Here is a 17,052-nt window from a genome sequence, read left to right as displayed (position 1 = left end):
TTTCTGTACGATAAACAATTACATCTGCTTTATGCCGCAAATTACATTCATATTTGGCTGACTGCAGACGGCGCCACTTCCCTCCCCATATTCCAAGATTAAGATAGTATGAAGTGCTTTTTGTATAGGCTACCATCATAAAAAAATAGTTAAAACGAATAGCTATTTGCAATTTGACAAAACACTGGTCGATCATTTTGCAAATCTTTGAGGACGATATGAGCCTGTTGCATTTAGTTAGATGTCCGGTCACGCATAATGTTTGAAAACCACTGGCTCGTAATCACAATAATTTAACACCACGACAGTTGGATAACCTACTTCATCATGTCCCCATGCCTACATTTTTTGTGAGTAGCATAGAGATCGTTAAAAACAATAAAGTATGGCTCTCCGTTTGGGACATCGAAAACTTATATTTTTAATAGACTACCGTCCCGAAGATGCTGACTTGCAAAAAGCCTCGGGATAACCGTTATCTCCACTATCATCAGTCATGCCCCTTGATCAAAGTGGGGAATGAAATAAAAGTTTGATAACCACTGGCTTAACAAGTTACCTGCAGTCCAGAACACAGAATCTGTTGCAATATTCTGATGATCGGCGATGATATCGGCAAATGTTTGTTTTCCAAAGTAAGAATTTCCTTCACCATGCACCTTCGACAATACCTGGCCTACCTGGTATCATTACAAACATTATTCTGTGTCCTAAAACTGGCATATTTTATGGCATTGTGTCATGTAAGTTCGTTGCAAAATCTAGAGAAATGTGTGAGGTGGTCAGCGGGGGACAATTGAGACACACATTGGATTGTGTTATTACTTGAACATTCCACACTATCCACAGCTGTGGTAGGCCTATCAGGGGCAGGAGGATTACTGTCAGCGCAGGCTTTATATAAAAATTCTTCAACAGAAGGCCTCGAATGTTGTCTTGTTTGTGGAGCGCTTTGCTTAAGCTTCTGTAATTTCGGCTTCATTGAAAATGAGGGCTTCCCTCAATGACCCTCGAGGAATAAATAAAGGTTGAATGAATGAATGAATGCAGGCTTGCCCAAAATAAAGGCATGTGGTTTGCGCAGCCTACAGTAAATAACAGACCCGCCAGAATGTGCGTTATGATGCTTTTTTACGAGCAAGATGTTTTTGGTACCCTATGCACACTGCATGTTCTTAAATAACAATGATCATCAGTAATATTCGACCATTAATTTGGGTAAATGGGCAAGCGTGACCACCTTGATTGGCTGATTGGCTGATGATTGTAACGCGGGCATGATTCCAAACACCTCCCTTACGATGATGAGTGACAGGTCTCAGAATGCGTGCGCTACACAAGGACGGAAGATGATGAATAACTGGGGCCGTAGGCTATTCACAAAGGCTTTTATCTTACTACTAGGAGTAGGCTACTCCCAGACTTAGGTGCTACTTTTAGGTCTAAAATGCTTCGTGAATTACTTTTTGTGAAAAAATTAGGAGTGACACGCCCATTATTTTTAGGAGTTGCTCCTAAATTCGCCAGTTAGGAGCTACTTTTAGCCTTAAAATTCTTTGTGAATATGGCCCCTGAATAAAAAGGCCTAGCCTAAATGAATCAAGGCAAAACAAATAGCCTAGTAGCCCAATGAAACATACGGATTGATGTAGTATCTTGTAACATTATTAAATTATTCTGTTACTATGCCTACGTTTCCAAAAGAGAACATTTTAATTTGATTCACAATAATGTTACATTTAATTTACATGTTGACAATGATTAGCCTAGTTTTGGTTGTTGTTGGCGGCGTTATTGCATGTTAGTTATGCCTACAATGCAAAATTGCTTCCTCGCGATTGGAAGCTCCTGTAGCTGCATAGGATTTCAAAACCGCAGGTTTGTGAATAGGTCTGTGAGTAAGGAGTCCTCTTGACTTCTTTTAAGCTGTCAGAGGTGGGAAGGTGTGATTTTTTGGGGGAAGGGCCGGATTAACTGGGCACAATTGTCTGATGGCCCCCCTTCCCCCCAGCCAACGTGAATCGGGTGGTTAGTTAATAGGCCTATCGTGAAGATTTTTCCTGCCATCTAAGGCACGAGCGCATCTGTGAGGCCAAGCCTCACCAAGTAGCTCGTTTGTTTACAACTAACATTCCATTTAATTAAACTGCTTTATAGGCTATGCCGAAATAGTTTTCAACATTTTGAATATTAGTGTCGGGTGAATTGAAATGTTCTCAAAGTAGCCTTATGGCTGAAAGCTGCTTGGGACCCCCCCCCAAAGCAATATAACCATACAAACGCGCTTCCTGCACTCATTGTTTCAAAAGGAGTAATTTTGGCTTTGTCAGAACTGAAGAGCTGTGGACGGCACGGCACGGTATGCCCAATGAAAATAAATTAACGCAATGCAACACAACACAACACAGACCCCGCTTCTCTCACGGCAGTCACTGACAGTAACCTAGAATAAATGCATGGGGAAAAACACTTCCCCATGACAAAGACATCGTAAAACACTGAAAGTTAATATTTTGTCACTAGCAACATTCATCTGTCCTTTGTCAAATGTATTATGTTCCAAGTACCCTATGCGTAATTCTGCTTCATAAAGTTGAACAAATACATTTGCTTATTTCACAGAATATAAATATAAATAGTCAGTCTACAGTGCAGAGTTGGTAAGTTATGGTAGGCCAACTTGCAGTGAACATACAAAGAGGGGAAATTATTTCTCTTGCAGCTGAGTAGCATCAGGTGCGCACGTAGACATAAGGCCGAACATGCAAGCGCCAATGAATCGTGCTCTCACGACAATCGCGCCGTTAAACTTAAATAGGTTAACATCACACAAGTTCGCCTTCAAGCAAGGAAAACGATGATTTGAAGACATCTGTTTCGTTGGAAGGGCAAGGGGTAGCAACAGGGCAACACAGAGACAGGCCCGATGGCAGGGCTGTTATGAGAGTATTAAAATATGGGATATTCTATGGGAAAACATTAAAACGGCAAGACAGCGGGGAAAGTTAAAATACGTGATAAACACGGAAAAAGTTGGCATGCATTGTTTCGGTCCCCGTGCACAGGGATTATTGGTCATAGGCCTACTATTAATCACATATGATTATTTGTGAAATTGTGCAAACAGGCGCAACACATTTGAAAAGGAAGGACTGGTAGCATGCAAGCTCACGGGAAAGATTGATTTAAGAATGTTATCACAAAGTGTGTGGCTGTGCTGTGCGGCGGAAGACAATTGACAGGGGAGGGTCATGTCTTTTTTAACAATTCTGTCGGAGGGTCATTGAACAATTTCTAGCAGGCAAGAGAGGGTCATGCAACTTCCAACTGAAGCACTCAAAATTCCTCCGGTGCTATATGTCTTGGTTCTGTTAACAACTCATTGTCAAACGCATAGCCTATCTCTCGGTTGCATCCATTACAAACAAACATGCAATGTGAACGTCTGGGATTGGGGAGAGCACTAAATGCTCTACTGAATAAGCACGAAGTCAAACCTTTAAATGAAAAACACTCTTTAATAATCAAAAAAAATAAACCGCTAATGAAGTAAACTTGTGACCATCAAAAAAAAATTATATCGCCGTAACTCCGTGATAACAGGACGTAACAGGAAGGCATTTGGCTGAGCAACTGAGGTTAATACTCTATATTTTGTCCAAATGATGTCTGTCTATCATCCTTGCACTTTCGGAGAAAACCAGAATGTTTAATTTGTCCTCGTCTCTCTGACTGCAAACGGGATTCACTTTCGCAGTTAACCAAATATTTCTTTATTAGGGCAGGGCAGGCATATTTCTGGCTATTACATTAATGCTAAAGTCTGTAGTGAAGTCTGTGTAGGGTTTTTCCAGGCTCCATTTCTTTTTACGAGACACCCTGCTCACTTGAGCCATCTACCGGTTGTTTGGGTTGTTGCAGCGTCTCACTGGAAAAATACAAATTAAAGTCGCGTGATACCGCGTGATCCCATGCGCGGACCGCGAGTGAAGCTGGCCAAGTCGAAGCACTGCCCACTGTACACCAGGCACGTACATGTAACTGAAGTGACGCGTAGGAATAGTTTTAGAAGACTGGACTATTTTATTTTATTATGTACGTGCCACTATCGCATCTGGTGTAGCCAGTTCCATTGATCATAGTGGAAGCAGTGGAAACAGAACACTTCAGTTAGGGGCCTGGTGTAGCCTCCCTGTTAAAGCTGTAGTCAGGGATTCCGTGATTACTGTGTAAAAATAAACTGGTCTCTGTAGGCAGCCTAGGCTCCGAAAACTGGAAACAAAGTGGGGGCAGCCTGTCCCCCAAAGAAAAATGAAACCCTGCGTGGAATTTCTCTGGGAATACTGAAGGTAGAGGTGACAGGTGAGCTTCCTCTCTGGCGTGATTTGTTTAGTCCTTGGTTAAAATATACTGTTGTTAAAAGTGTCTGTTAATAAATGTAAATATAAACATAAACACAAACAAACGCCACTTCCTGCGCAATCCCTGACTGCACCTTTAAACTCACAGAGAGCCTGTACCCCTAAAGTAGACTATGTAGGAGCTGTCCAGTGACAGGAGGTGCTGAATCCCACAGCCTGGTGAAGCAGGGTAACTAAAGGAGCCAAATGGGCTTGTTTTATAACATATAGGGAGAGACAACAATTAAGTCATCCCCTGGTTCATCTGCATAAATCATAATAATAATATTAATAATAATAATAATAAATACATTTATAAACAAATAAATAAATAAGTAAAACAAATAATGTCCCTGGACGTTGTCAGTGGCTTTTTACACCTTTTGAACCATTTAAGCCTTTCTAATTGTGTCTGTCTGAGGTGATAGTGAAGTGTACTGCATTCACTTAATATTAAACAATAAACAGGTTAATTCAGGGCATTATCATGCCATTATCTTGTTAAATCAGAAAAACTCGACTGTTTTTCTGAAATAATTAGATAATAAACATGTTCATTCAGAAAGCAGAGATATTTGTTTTTCAAAATGAACAAGTTTATTACCTCAATAATTCAGAAAAACAAGGCGCAATTTCATCACCAATAAACCTGTAGACACCACACTGATACTAAGATCTGAGCAAATTCAATGTCACAGAAAGAGTGACAGCTGGGGTAAGGTAAGGTTACTTGGTTGCTTCCCATGTCACATGTTTAGTGCATATGTGCCAATTAAGAGAGAAAACCAGGGAGGGAAATATATATATATATATATATAGAGAGAGAGAGAGAGAGAGAGAGATAGAGGATCCGAAAGGGAGAGAGAGCAAGAGAGAGTGATGAGAGAATAAGAGAGAGAGATGAGAGAGAGAGAGAGCAAGGGAAAGAGAGCTAGATGCTTGTGTGTGACAGTATAGTAGACAACATAGACTAAGGACAAAAACAAAAAAAACAAAGACACACAGCTGATCAGCCTTGTGACAGGGGTTGCCACACTTTAGCTTTTATATATTATTACTGTTTGTACAATGGTATTTCTATTCCAAAGTAAACATTGCTTATCTTCTCCCTCCCTTATTTACTTCTTGATGGGTTTAATACATAAAACTGCTGTGTTTGAACCAAATGGACACCGTACTAGCCCCGAACATAAACAAGCACAAAGAGATGCTGATTCCTGAGAAAATGATAGGTCGTACATCTGCTGCTCTTAAGAACTTTACAGAGAAATGTGCAAAAGCAGTTTGTATGCATGTGTTTGTGTTTGTGTGTGTGTGTGTGTGTGTGTGTGTGTGTGTGTGTGTGTGTGTTTATCTGTCTGCGTTTAGTTCTGCATGTGGCTGCATACCTATTAACCAGATGTGCTTGTGGTTGCTTGCATGTGTGTGTGTTTCTTCTAATGGCAAATCCACAACGCCTGAAACTCGCCGCTTTCCCTTTCGTGGCAGTTCAAGGAAAGATCCGGAAAAAAAAGTGAAAAATGAACCTTGGATGAAGGATGACTGTCCAACCCTCCTCCCTCCGAGACTCTTGAGTGCAGTTTTTCGATCCAAAACACTTTGCAATGAGATGATTGTCTCTGCGAAAACAGTCCCTACTGAAGCCATGTTTATTATTATTATTTATTTCTTGAGCGCCAACCAGGAACAAGAGAGGTGTGTGCCCCTCTGTCTCAAGGGGATACTAGAAGGTCTTATAAGCATCCAGAGAGGGGGGCGACAATAGCCCTCGCGCGCCACACTTTTATAAAAGAGAACAATGCAACATCACATTCAGATGAGAGACACAGAGAGAAATAGAGACGAACAACGTCAGCCCCCTATGCACATCGTGACCACGGGTGCTGAACAAAAATCAGGGGGACAAATCCCCCACCACCCCCCCCACCCCTCCTTCCAAGCTGTAGTGCGCCACCTACTGCATGTCTGAGAGTCCAATTGAAACCCCCACCTACCCCCTCCCCCTCCTCCCCCAACCACCACCAAAGACACACACAGAACTCCCCCTTCAAATTAACCCCCCCCCGCCCCTCCACCCAAACAAAACCCCCCCACTCTTATCTCGTAAAAGCTGGAGGACCCCAACACCCCCATCCCGCACCCTCGCCCCTTCCTCTCCGCATCCTCACACGGCCGTGTGCTTGGCCGCCTCGTTCTGCGGCGACGTGGACGCCTGCCGGGTGAACTGGCTGAAGCTGGCGGCCCGTCCCCTGGGCATGGGGAGCGCCGTGGTGGTGGTGGTGGTGCCAGCGCCGGCGGCTAACGACGGGACCCCCAGCCCAGCGAGGGATGGATGCTGCAGGGCCGCGGGCAGGTGGGGCAGCTGGGTCTTGGCCATGTGTGCGTGTGCCTGGGCGGAGGGGTCCATGGAGAAGAGGCTCTGGATGAGCTGGAGCTTCTCCTTCTCCTCGCGCATGAACACGTCCACCAGCAGGGTCTTCTCCTTCTTCAGCTGCTCGCTGATGTCCTTGGGCACGTCCGGGATCACCCAGGCAACCAGCAAGCCCAGGAACATCACCAGGTTCTACAGCACGCACGCAATATAAACACACTGTCAGAATAGTTTGCCAACACATCTGCTTGCATTAATGACTTGCATTAAAATACATCAGGCATTCAGGCTGTGTTAACCTGGTAGAGCTTTACACCCGTCTCAGCACTGACACACTGACACACACACACACACACACACACACAAACACACACACACACACACACACACACACACAAACACACGAGAGCAAAGAGGGCTGACAGACATTGCACACACACAAACACACATAAGAGTATTTACATTACAGGCTTGAAGGATAACATTTCAAAGCCATTGCATACAATTATCTATATGCAAATCCTAAAAGCTACGCTTGAATTCTGAGACAGAGCCCAAGAACTTTTTATATGTCTAAAAAAAATCACACTGACCAGCGGCAAGTGGCAGGTTTCCTATTGTTCTCTATAGTTCGGCAGCGGAACAGTGGCAGCGCTGGCGTAACGCTAGCATTGAACAAGCTGAGCTTTGAACTTGGTTCAACTTTGAAAGAGCAATGCAAGAGTATTCAATTGTCAGTTATGGCAAACCATTTGTGTTACCATAGGAGCGAGATAGAACTTATTATGGTCTGAGCGTTGCCTTATGCTTGCCGCTGGCGAATGTGATCCCTGCCTTAAGGGGCTATTGCCGCTAGGTTGCTCTTGGTTGATGTAACGTCCCAAAGTTTTTTGTTGTGCTTGCCGCTGGGCTCAGCGCAAAATACCAACGATTTACAGCGCGCCCCGGTCAAAGTTCAACCTGATTGACCGCGGCACGTACAAGAGCGGCAAAGCGGCAAAATGTTGCGCTTTGCTGAGCGCAGCAGCAGACCAGTTTTATTACTATAAAGCATTTCATAGCGCATGCCGCGTGTAATGTGACAGGCCCTTTACGCTCTGCATACATAGCGCTTCCCGATGGGGACCTGATGTAGCCTGGGCCTCAGAGCTTACATGTACAGTACAATCCCTCCCTCCCCTTAAGTGAAATAAATGAGGAAAGTCTGTGTTTATCAGTGTGAAATAAACTGATGACTGAAATATATATTCGGAAGGTGAAAGACAGACACTCATAAAGAGATCTCGGTCTGTACCTGGAACAGGATGACGAAGGCTAGCCGGGCAGCAAGGATGGACCAGTACTGTTTGGAGAACTGGTAGGCATCAGTAGACCATGGCGGCTCCCTGTAGTCCTTATACCTTAGAGGACAAAAGGAGAGGAGAATACACACAAAAATGCACACACACACACACACACACACACACACACACACACACACACAGAGACACACACACACATACACACACCCACACACACAGAGAGACACACACAGGTTTAAATCATTTACAAGGACACTCTGGGGCATCTCAGAAGACATTAACACATCTTGGTGTTGACTTGCAACAAAAATAGGTGTGAAAACATGAGAGGCACATGCTTCACTTTATCTCTAAAGGGACCCTTCACAATGGACAACAGCCACAGCAGACAATGCCCGACTGTTGTCAGGAGGTCCGCTAATAGAATCGTCTGCCTACGGAGACCACCAGATGGTTGGCGGAAACTCAAACTCAGTCTTCTGAATAGTTTATGGAACAACATCACCTTAACCAAACCCAACCACTAACCCTAACCTTGAGCATAAATTGCTCTCAACAGAAAGTTGAAAGTTGGTTTATGACTTGAGCATCAGTAGATAATCTGTAACACAACCGCCCCCCCCCATTCCTTTTTTTCTACAAGACTATTTCCACCATTAAGTCCGCAGCATGTTCAGTGTGTCCCCCCTCTTATATCAAAATTAACTCCGACACTAATCTGAAAGCTGTCCACCATTATCAACAAACCCCATATTTAAATACAAGGTCTTCTGCCAACTGACTGAACCAGATTAATAAAAGAAAAAAAAGGACGACAGCGGAAACCTTCCCCTTGGGGAACATTTCATTACTGTATCTCTATTGAATTATGAGCCATTGATTCAGGGGGTGTAGCGGGAGAGGGGAACTAGGCCCCAGATTTCACTGCCTTATACAGTAAAAGACTGAGTGCTGAGAAACGGGTTTCGATTCCCTGGGATAGCCAGCCATCTTCGCTTGGGAGAGAACGATCCCGTGGGTCGAGGCTCCTTGTTTGGACATGGCTAGTCAGCAGAAAGAGAGTGCAAATATGGAGCTGGCCTAAGAGGAGATTATTCAATTTGTATAATGTTTAGTGCTATTTTAGAAGTCGTAACAAATGGAATTGTGCTGTATCAAAATGTAAACATGCATGTGTACGAGTGTTCATGTACACACACACACACACACACACTCACACACATGCACGCACAAACACACACACACACACACATGCGCACGCACGCACGCACACGCACACACACACACACTCAGAGCCAGACATGAAGAGCAACATGTAGTGGCTCTAAGTCCAGCATAACTCTGCCCCTCGTGTCTCTGGGGATCCACACTGTAAACACACATGTTTGTCACCTGGGTCTGAGTCCTCAGTTCTTGCCCAGAGGCCCCACCTCCCCTCGCTCCGACTGCACAGGGCAACTCCCTCACTACAACCCCCAACCCACCACCACCACCTACCACCACCCCGGCCCCTTGGCCTTAAAGAAGCAAATCTGTGTATGAGGTAACCGCAGCCAGCTGCTCCACACATGACATTCGTGGAGCTGTGAGTGTGACCTGGCCCATTCATGTGTCTCTCTTCTTCAGTCTGTGTCTGCATCTGAAACCATCTTCTACTTCTATTTGCTCTCTTTCTTTCTCTCTCTCTCTCTTTTTCTTCTCACATTCCTCCTCTAATCCCCTGCCGTCTCGAGGCCTCTTTAAGCTTTATCTTTTCACTCTCTCTTTCGCAATTCCTTGCCATCTTTCTCTCCATCTTTAACCAAAGACAACCCAGTCCCCACCCCCTCTCTCACTTCCATATCCTCTCCATATTTCTCTCTCTCTCTCTCTCTCTCTCTCTCTCTCTCTCTCTCTCTCTCTCTCTCTCTCTCTCTCTCTCTCTCTCTCTCTCTCTCTCTCTCTCTCTCTCTCAGACATTTTGTCCACCCCCTGTGACTACGATTACGGTATTTAATTTAAAAACTGGAAGTGCTGGTTCCTCCTGGCATCACTTTACTAGGGAGCACAAAAGAAAAAGGACGAGAGAACGTTCCTGCCAACCTCCCAAGAAGAGCAATAAGCATGACACGCAAATTAAACAAGTATCAAGACAGCATAAAGAACACTTACTGCAACATGAGCTTATTTAAGCAACATGACACAAGTGGGAGTGCGGATGGTAAAGGATATCGCCGCGGCTGTAACCCTATCCCACCCATAGTGTTTTAGATTTATAAATGTACATACTGTAATTACACTTACAGTAATTTCCTGTGTATTAGTCGCATTGTGTATAAGCCAAACAATGTTTTATGCAAGTTAAAAGAAACAAACCCATATTAATACTATATTAACTGCCCCCGTGTATGAGATAGATAGATAGATAGATACTTTATTGATCCCCAGGGGAAATTCAAGCCTACTAACCTAGATATTAACCTCATAGCTGAAGAAATTTAGCAAAATCAATGTATAAGCCGTGGCTAATAGTCAGTAATTCTACTGCTCTTTGTACTATTCATCCTGCACATACAATTATTTGTGTTACCCTTCTAATGTTACTGTTACTACACTGCACATAACTGTACATACTGTACATATCTGTCTATATGGTTCATGCTGAATATCCATATTTATTCTGTTTTTCTTATACTCTACTGTTAATACACTGCATATATCTATAATAATTGTACTACTCTTATAATGTTACTGCTACTATACTGCTCATAACTGGACATACTGCACATATCTGTCTATATGGTTTATGCTGAATATCCATATTTATTCTGTTTTTCTTATACTCTACTGTTAATACACTGCATATATCTATAATATTTGTACTACTCTTATAATGTTACTGCTACTATACTGCACATATCTGTACATCTACACAATCGTACGTTGTCCATACTGTATCCATATCTATTCTGCTCTTTTTAGGTTACATATATGTTTATAGTTAAGATATATTACTATAAACCATAAACCATTCCACCTTCTTAACTGTATACTATCGTCTACATGGCATCATACTGTTCATGCACCACCTGCCCATACTGTGTATATCACATTGCACTTTTCTACTTTTCTTTTTTTTTGCACTTTCACAAACTGCATTTCGGTGTCTCTGTACTTGTACTCTGTACAATGACAATAAAGTTGAATCCAATCTAATCTAATCTAATCTAAACCTGAGATCGAATTGAAGAAGAGACAGACTTGGGTCACACATGCAGTTACTGGGATGGGTTGGGTCCTTTATAAGTTCTATGGCTCTGTTACTGCATGGCCTGGACCAAATGTCATTTATATAGGGGTCCTGGAGATGCACTCAGCTAAACACACCACTCTCTAGAGCACTTTACAGTCCAGTGGGCTATACTATGAATCTCAAAGCCAGGGTATGCTGTGACACGAAAGTGGCTCTGTTTTAGTGTCGCTGTATCACCGCTGTATCACACTGTATGGTGTCTAAAGCTGCCAACCAAACCTGGTCGGTTATAGTTATAGCTCAAATGGTGTAAAACTACCCCCTACTGGACAGAACAAGCTGAGGGTTATGTTATGGCGTTTCACCGCATGTTTTACAGTGCTATGTGACAAAATAAGAGTCCTTGAAGCCCACATGTGAGCAACAAGAAGATGGTGTTCTAGATTATTTCTGCTGCACGCTCAATATTGTAACACTGTAGTGCATGAGAGAATCCAGGGATTGGGTCATACATACTGCATGATGACATCCCCCCCTCACACACACACACACACACACAAAACACACTCACACACACACTACTTTTCAGAGGGAAAAAGTATGCCGTCATGCTGCTTATTTTAGCCACTCAGGGAGGGGGAGGAGGGGGCTGCAAAGGCAGGTCTAACGGCCGGACTCACTCACTCTTAGGACCTACTTGTTGTCCCTCTCTCTCCGGGCCGAGCTTAAATGTTTCATCAGATATCAAAACAGTGACCTGGCATGTCTAAAGCTGCCTGTCGCCACAGGCACAGCATGAGCTGAGAGAGCAGAGGAAAGGAGAACAGAGGAGAGGAGAGGAGAGGAGTGGAGAGGAGAGGAATGGAGGAGAGGAAAGGAGAATAGAGGAGTGGAGAGGAGAGGAGTGGAGAGGAGGGGAATGGAGGAGAGGAAAGGAGAACAGAGGAGTGGAGAGGAGAGGAGTGGAGAGGAGGGGAATGGAGGAGAGGAAAGGAGAACAGAAGAGTGGAGAGGAATGTAGAAAGCAATGAGAAGTGGAGAAGAGGAGGAGAACAGAAGAGTGGAGAGGAGAGGAGAGGAATGGAGGTGAGGAAAGGAGAACAGAGGAATGGAGAGGAGAGGAATGTAGAAAGCAGTGAGAAGTGGAGGAGAGGAGGAGAACAGAAGAGTGGAGAGGAATGGAGAGGAGAGGAATGGAGAACAGAGAAGTGGAGGACAGAAGGAGAGGGGAGGAGAACAGAGAAGTGGAGGACAGAAGGAGAGGGGAGGAGAACAGAGAAGTGAGGAGAGGAGAGGGGAGAACAGAAGAGTAGAAAGGAAAGGAGAGGAATGGAGTAAGCAGTGAGAAGTGGAGGAGAGGGGAGAACAGAAGAGTGGAGAGGAATGGAGAGGAGAGGAATGGAGAACAGAGAAGTGGAGGACAGAAGGAGAGGGGAGGAGAACAGAGAAGTGAGGAGAGGAGAGGGGAGAACAGAAGAGTAGAAAGGAAAGGAGAGGAATGGAGTAAGCAGTGAGAAGTGAGTAGAGGAGAGGGGGGGAGTGGAGGGGAGGGGTGGGGAGAGGAGAGGTGTGGAGAGGAGGATTCAGGAGGAGGTGTGAGAGGAACCTAATGGACCTACTACAGGATGGGGGTTGATGAGAAAGATAGCTAAATAGGTAGATGGATGGTCTACAGCAGGGGTGTCCAAACTTTTTGACTCAAGGTCCACATTGAGTTTTGAAAATTGGCCGGCGGGCCACACAACAAACAATAATGTCTGTGTACGTTTTATATAATTTAAATGATTTCGTGCAGTTTTGACCATGTTAGGTCACAGATACCTGCGATTACAATACCTCATTTTTACTTTTTTGTTTTTAACTAGGTGGCGCTATACATGATATGAGTGGTTATGGAATGGGTTGACATGGCCCCTTAAGATCAACATACAAAAAAAAGGTGGTCCTCCTAAACCCTACGGCTCTCAAGATATTCACAGAAAACTGTGTCTGCCCTACCCTCCTTTCCGGGGGTCCAGGGGTTGGGGGCTACCGATCAAAACAAAAAACGATGGTTCCATGCTATCCATGTGGGGCTAAATGCCCACCAAGTTCCGTGTACCCCGGTCTTTCAGTGTATACCCCGGTCTTTCATATAAAACTAAATAAAAAATGCATAGGGCCCATTAGTCAACATCTGTTTCCTAGGTAAGTACTGAGCAGTGCTGTGGAAACTGACCTGCAGACGGTGATCTCGCGGTCGTTCTGTGTGGAGTCGGGCGAGGAGCCAGGCCTGAAGTTGCTGACGTTGAAGTAGGAGAGGGTGTGGTCGATGAAGCCGTGCATCGTGCCCGTGTCGCTGTACGTGTACTGGTACATCAGCCGGGGGATGAAGTCTGACGTGAACGAGATCACAAAGGCCTGGATGGGATAAGAATACCGATGGAAAGAAAATATAAAACGAGAGCAAAAAATAAATAAAAAATCTTCTCTGTAGCAATTACACCCATCCATTCTTGAAAACTGTATGTCTGGTTCTTTACACATAACTCGTCATCATAGACATTTACAAGGAGCACAAACTCAAAAAAAGACGAAAAAACTCTTCCAAAAAACTCAATAAAGACAAACACTCTTCCAAAAAGCAGCATGTTAGGAATCCGATCACTGCTGGCTAGGGCTGGGACGGTATGGATGTTTTCTTACCGCAGTCAGTAAGCAATAAATTACGGTTTGTTTCGAAATCCCAAAAAAAACAATTAAACTTTAGATGACGGTAACAAGCTCAGACGGTAGAGGTAACGTGACCGTGGTAATGCGGTTACCTTCCCAGCCCTACTGCTGGCCCTCGTTCCTTTCCTGCAATACTATTACTAATTACTCAGCATCTGCATTTTGAGCTGGATCAGAACGATCATATAGAAGGGCCGCGTGTTGGTGGCCCTCCGTTTTGACAAAGAGCATAAGGTGCATTGGATCTGATAACAAATAGGGCTTGATGCGGGGGACACAGGGGTAGGAGTGCTGTTGTTACCTAAACCTAAATACCCAACTAAGTATACAAGTATATAGTATAAGTTAAATTAAATATAGCACCATTAAAAAAAACTGATTTAAAGCCAAAGATCTACACGGATATGGAGATGGCATGTCTCTCTGTTCTCTGAGCCAGATGAAACCATTTGCTTCAACAGCATGTGTGCATTAATGGCACTGTTGACAGCAACATTAATTTGATCCAGACCAACTTCATTTCATCTCAATTCAGGTCTGTTCTACTGATTTATATAGCACCGAATTAGGGGTGGGCGATATATATTGTCTGCGATAATATCGTGATTGTTGTTTTAACGATGTGCAAATTGACATTATCGAGTATTTAAATTACTTATGGGGGAAAAACACTTGAAATCACGCATTGAAGACTCAGACATTCCCAGGAGGTGTATCGGGGAGAAGCCCCTGGCTGCAGCAGAGCAAGTGTCACGCGATCACTAGTGGGTCTAGCGTTGTCACCTTACGCCTAATGTTTATTTTGTGCTGCGAGTATAGCCTACTTGGGATTTTATGCGGCTACTTCTGTTCAAGTAGCATTGATGAGACAGACGTTTTTCCCTACACGGTATTATATGGAGAGAAAACATTAGCCTTTGAGTATTTTAATAGTCAGTTGTAAACAAAGAATTATTCTCATGTAACTCTTTTGTAAATGGACTGAAGTTCGCTCTAAATATCTACGTTTACCGATTATGCTAACCGTTAGGATCTCTATAGGATTTCTCATATACATTAGCCATAAGCTAACACATTAGTTTCTATTCTGTAACTTGGAATGCTAGCCTACATGATTGTTCTTAAACAAAACATCGAAGGAAATAACTGAGATGTACTCTGTTGGTCTGCTTAGTTTTACAGTGAATCCTATGTAAAGGTTTGAAAGGAACTTCAGCTTCAGACTTTCTCTTGGGAAACTGTTAGGCCCATATGGTTAGGCCTATTCATCTTCTCTAATGTAGCTGGCTAGACCATGTCATTGCCACACACACAAGTCCATATCGCCCACCCCTAGCGCCAATAAAAAAAAGACTAAAAGCAGACCTACGGGAAGACAATGTGATCACTGGGTTTTGTCTGGTTCAGAGAACAGAAAACATAGGAATAGGCTTACTGTTACAATCAGCCCAATTAATAAAACACATAACACTCAAGGCCAAAAAAAGCCATATGTTTAAAGTGGCTATTAATAGACCATAAAAACTTCTAACCTGACCCTAGCCAGATGAATGTCGTTCCGCTTAGCTCCGCCTAGCTTCACTCACATCCATCTGGGACCTCTTCCATTGAGAGTGATTTCTCCAACCAACTTTATGGTTTAGCCAATCAGGGCGCTTGGCGGGGAGTTTCATAGATGTGACATAAGCGTGGCGACTGTGAGTCTGTTATTAAGCGTCACGGGTTGGCTTCGATGTGAGTGGTTGAAGTAAGCGTCAATAGATGGCGGACAAGTGGCTTATTCAATCATATGCAAGCATTTTTTTGATTAGGCCCAGCCTTCTGAAGCAACACTTCAATGGATCGGTTCCAGATGGATGAGTGGAGCTAGGCGGAGCGAAATTCATCTGGCTATTGCCAGGTTAAAAAACTTCCCCATTTCTCTGGAATTAAAGTGAAATAATTCCAGAGCACTATAATATTACCACTCCAATGTAAATCTTGGCTTTGGTCCAACACCAGCATATGTATGTTGTTAATAAAATTTGCTAATACAATCCCACAATGGCCTACATGTCATGAATGATAAACTGTGCACAGACTGAGAATAAACTACAGCAAAGATAAATAACGGACAGCAACAAATACACTGCTCAAAAAAATTAAAGGAACACATCAGATCTCAATGGGGAAAAAACTCATGCTGGATATCTATAATGATATGCACTGGGTAATGTGTACTGGGTAAAGGATGCCACATTATTTTTTGGTAATGAAAATGATCAACATACAGAGGGCTGAAAAACACAATGTCCAAGAGGTGTTCTACTGGATTTAAGTCAGGGGAGTGTGGGGGACAGTGAATGGTATCAATTACTTCATCCTCCAGGAACTGCCTGCACACTCTCGCCACATGTGGCCGGCCATTGTTGTGCACCAGGGGAACCCAGGGGCCTCTGCACCAGTACAGGGTCAGACAATGGTTCTGAAGATTCATCCCGATACCTAAGAGCAGTGAGGGTGCCGTTGTTTTGCCCATAGAGGTCTGTGCGTCCCTCCAAGGGTATGCCTCCCCAGACCATCACAGCCCTACCACCAAATCGGTCATGCTGAATGATGTTGCAGGCAGCAAAACGTTCTCCACAACATGTCCAGATCCTTTTACGAATTTTACATATGCTCAGGGTGAACCTGCTCTCATCTGTGAAAAGCACAGGGCGCCAATGGCGGACCTGCTAATTCTGTATTCTATCGCAAATAGCAATTGAGCTCCACACTGCTGGGCAGTGAGCACAGGTCCCTCTAGAGGCCATCGGGCCCTCAGGCCACCCTCATGAAGTCTGTTTCTTACAGTGTGGTCAGAGATATTCACACCTGCGGCCTGCTGGAGGTCATTGTGTAGGGCTCTGGCAGGGCTCCTACTGTTCCTCCTTGCACAAAGGAGCAGATACTGGTCCTGCTGCTGGGTAAATGATCTTCTACCACACTGCCCAGCTCTCTTAGAGCAACTGCCTGTCTCCAGGAATCTCCTTTTGAAACTGCGCTGGGAGACACAGA

General features: G+C 44.0%; 1 protein-coding gene across 2 annotated transcripts in view; it reads right to left on the bottom strand.

Moving 5' to 3' along the window:
• Nucleotides 1–6,515: 6,515 nt before the first annotated feature.
• The window catches only part of ano2b (anoctamin 2b), a 114,214-nt gene continuing 103,677 nt past the window's right edge, over nucleotides 6,516–17,052 (bottom strand). For both annotated transcript variants that reach the window (XM_048268632.1, XM_048268633.1), the window contains 3 exons: nucleotides 13,523–13,704; nucleotides 8,066–8,171; nucleotides 6,516–6,963 (listed from right to left, as the gene is read on the bottom strand). In XM_048268632.1, coding sequence (XP_048124589.1) covers nucleotides 6,565–6,963; nucleotides 8,066–8,171; nucleotides 13,523–13,704 — 687 coding nt within the window. In that variant the 3' untranslated portion in view covers nucleotides 6,516–6,564. The remainder of the gene's footprint in view (nucleotides 6,964–8,065; nucleotides 8,172–13,522; nucleotides 13,705–17,052) is intronic.

This window comes from Alosa alosa, chromosome 17 (genome assembly GCF_017589495.1).
Source record: "Alosa alosa isolate M-15738 ecotype Scorff River chromosome 17, AALO_Geno_1.1, whole genome shotgun sequence".
Lineage (NCBI taxonomy): Eukaryota > Metazoa > Chordata > Actinopteri > Clupeiformes > Clupeidae > Alosa > Alosa alosa.
This window is presented reverse-complemented; position numbering and strand designations above follow the sequence as displayed.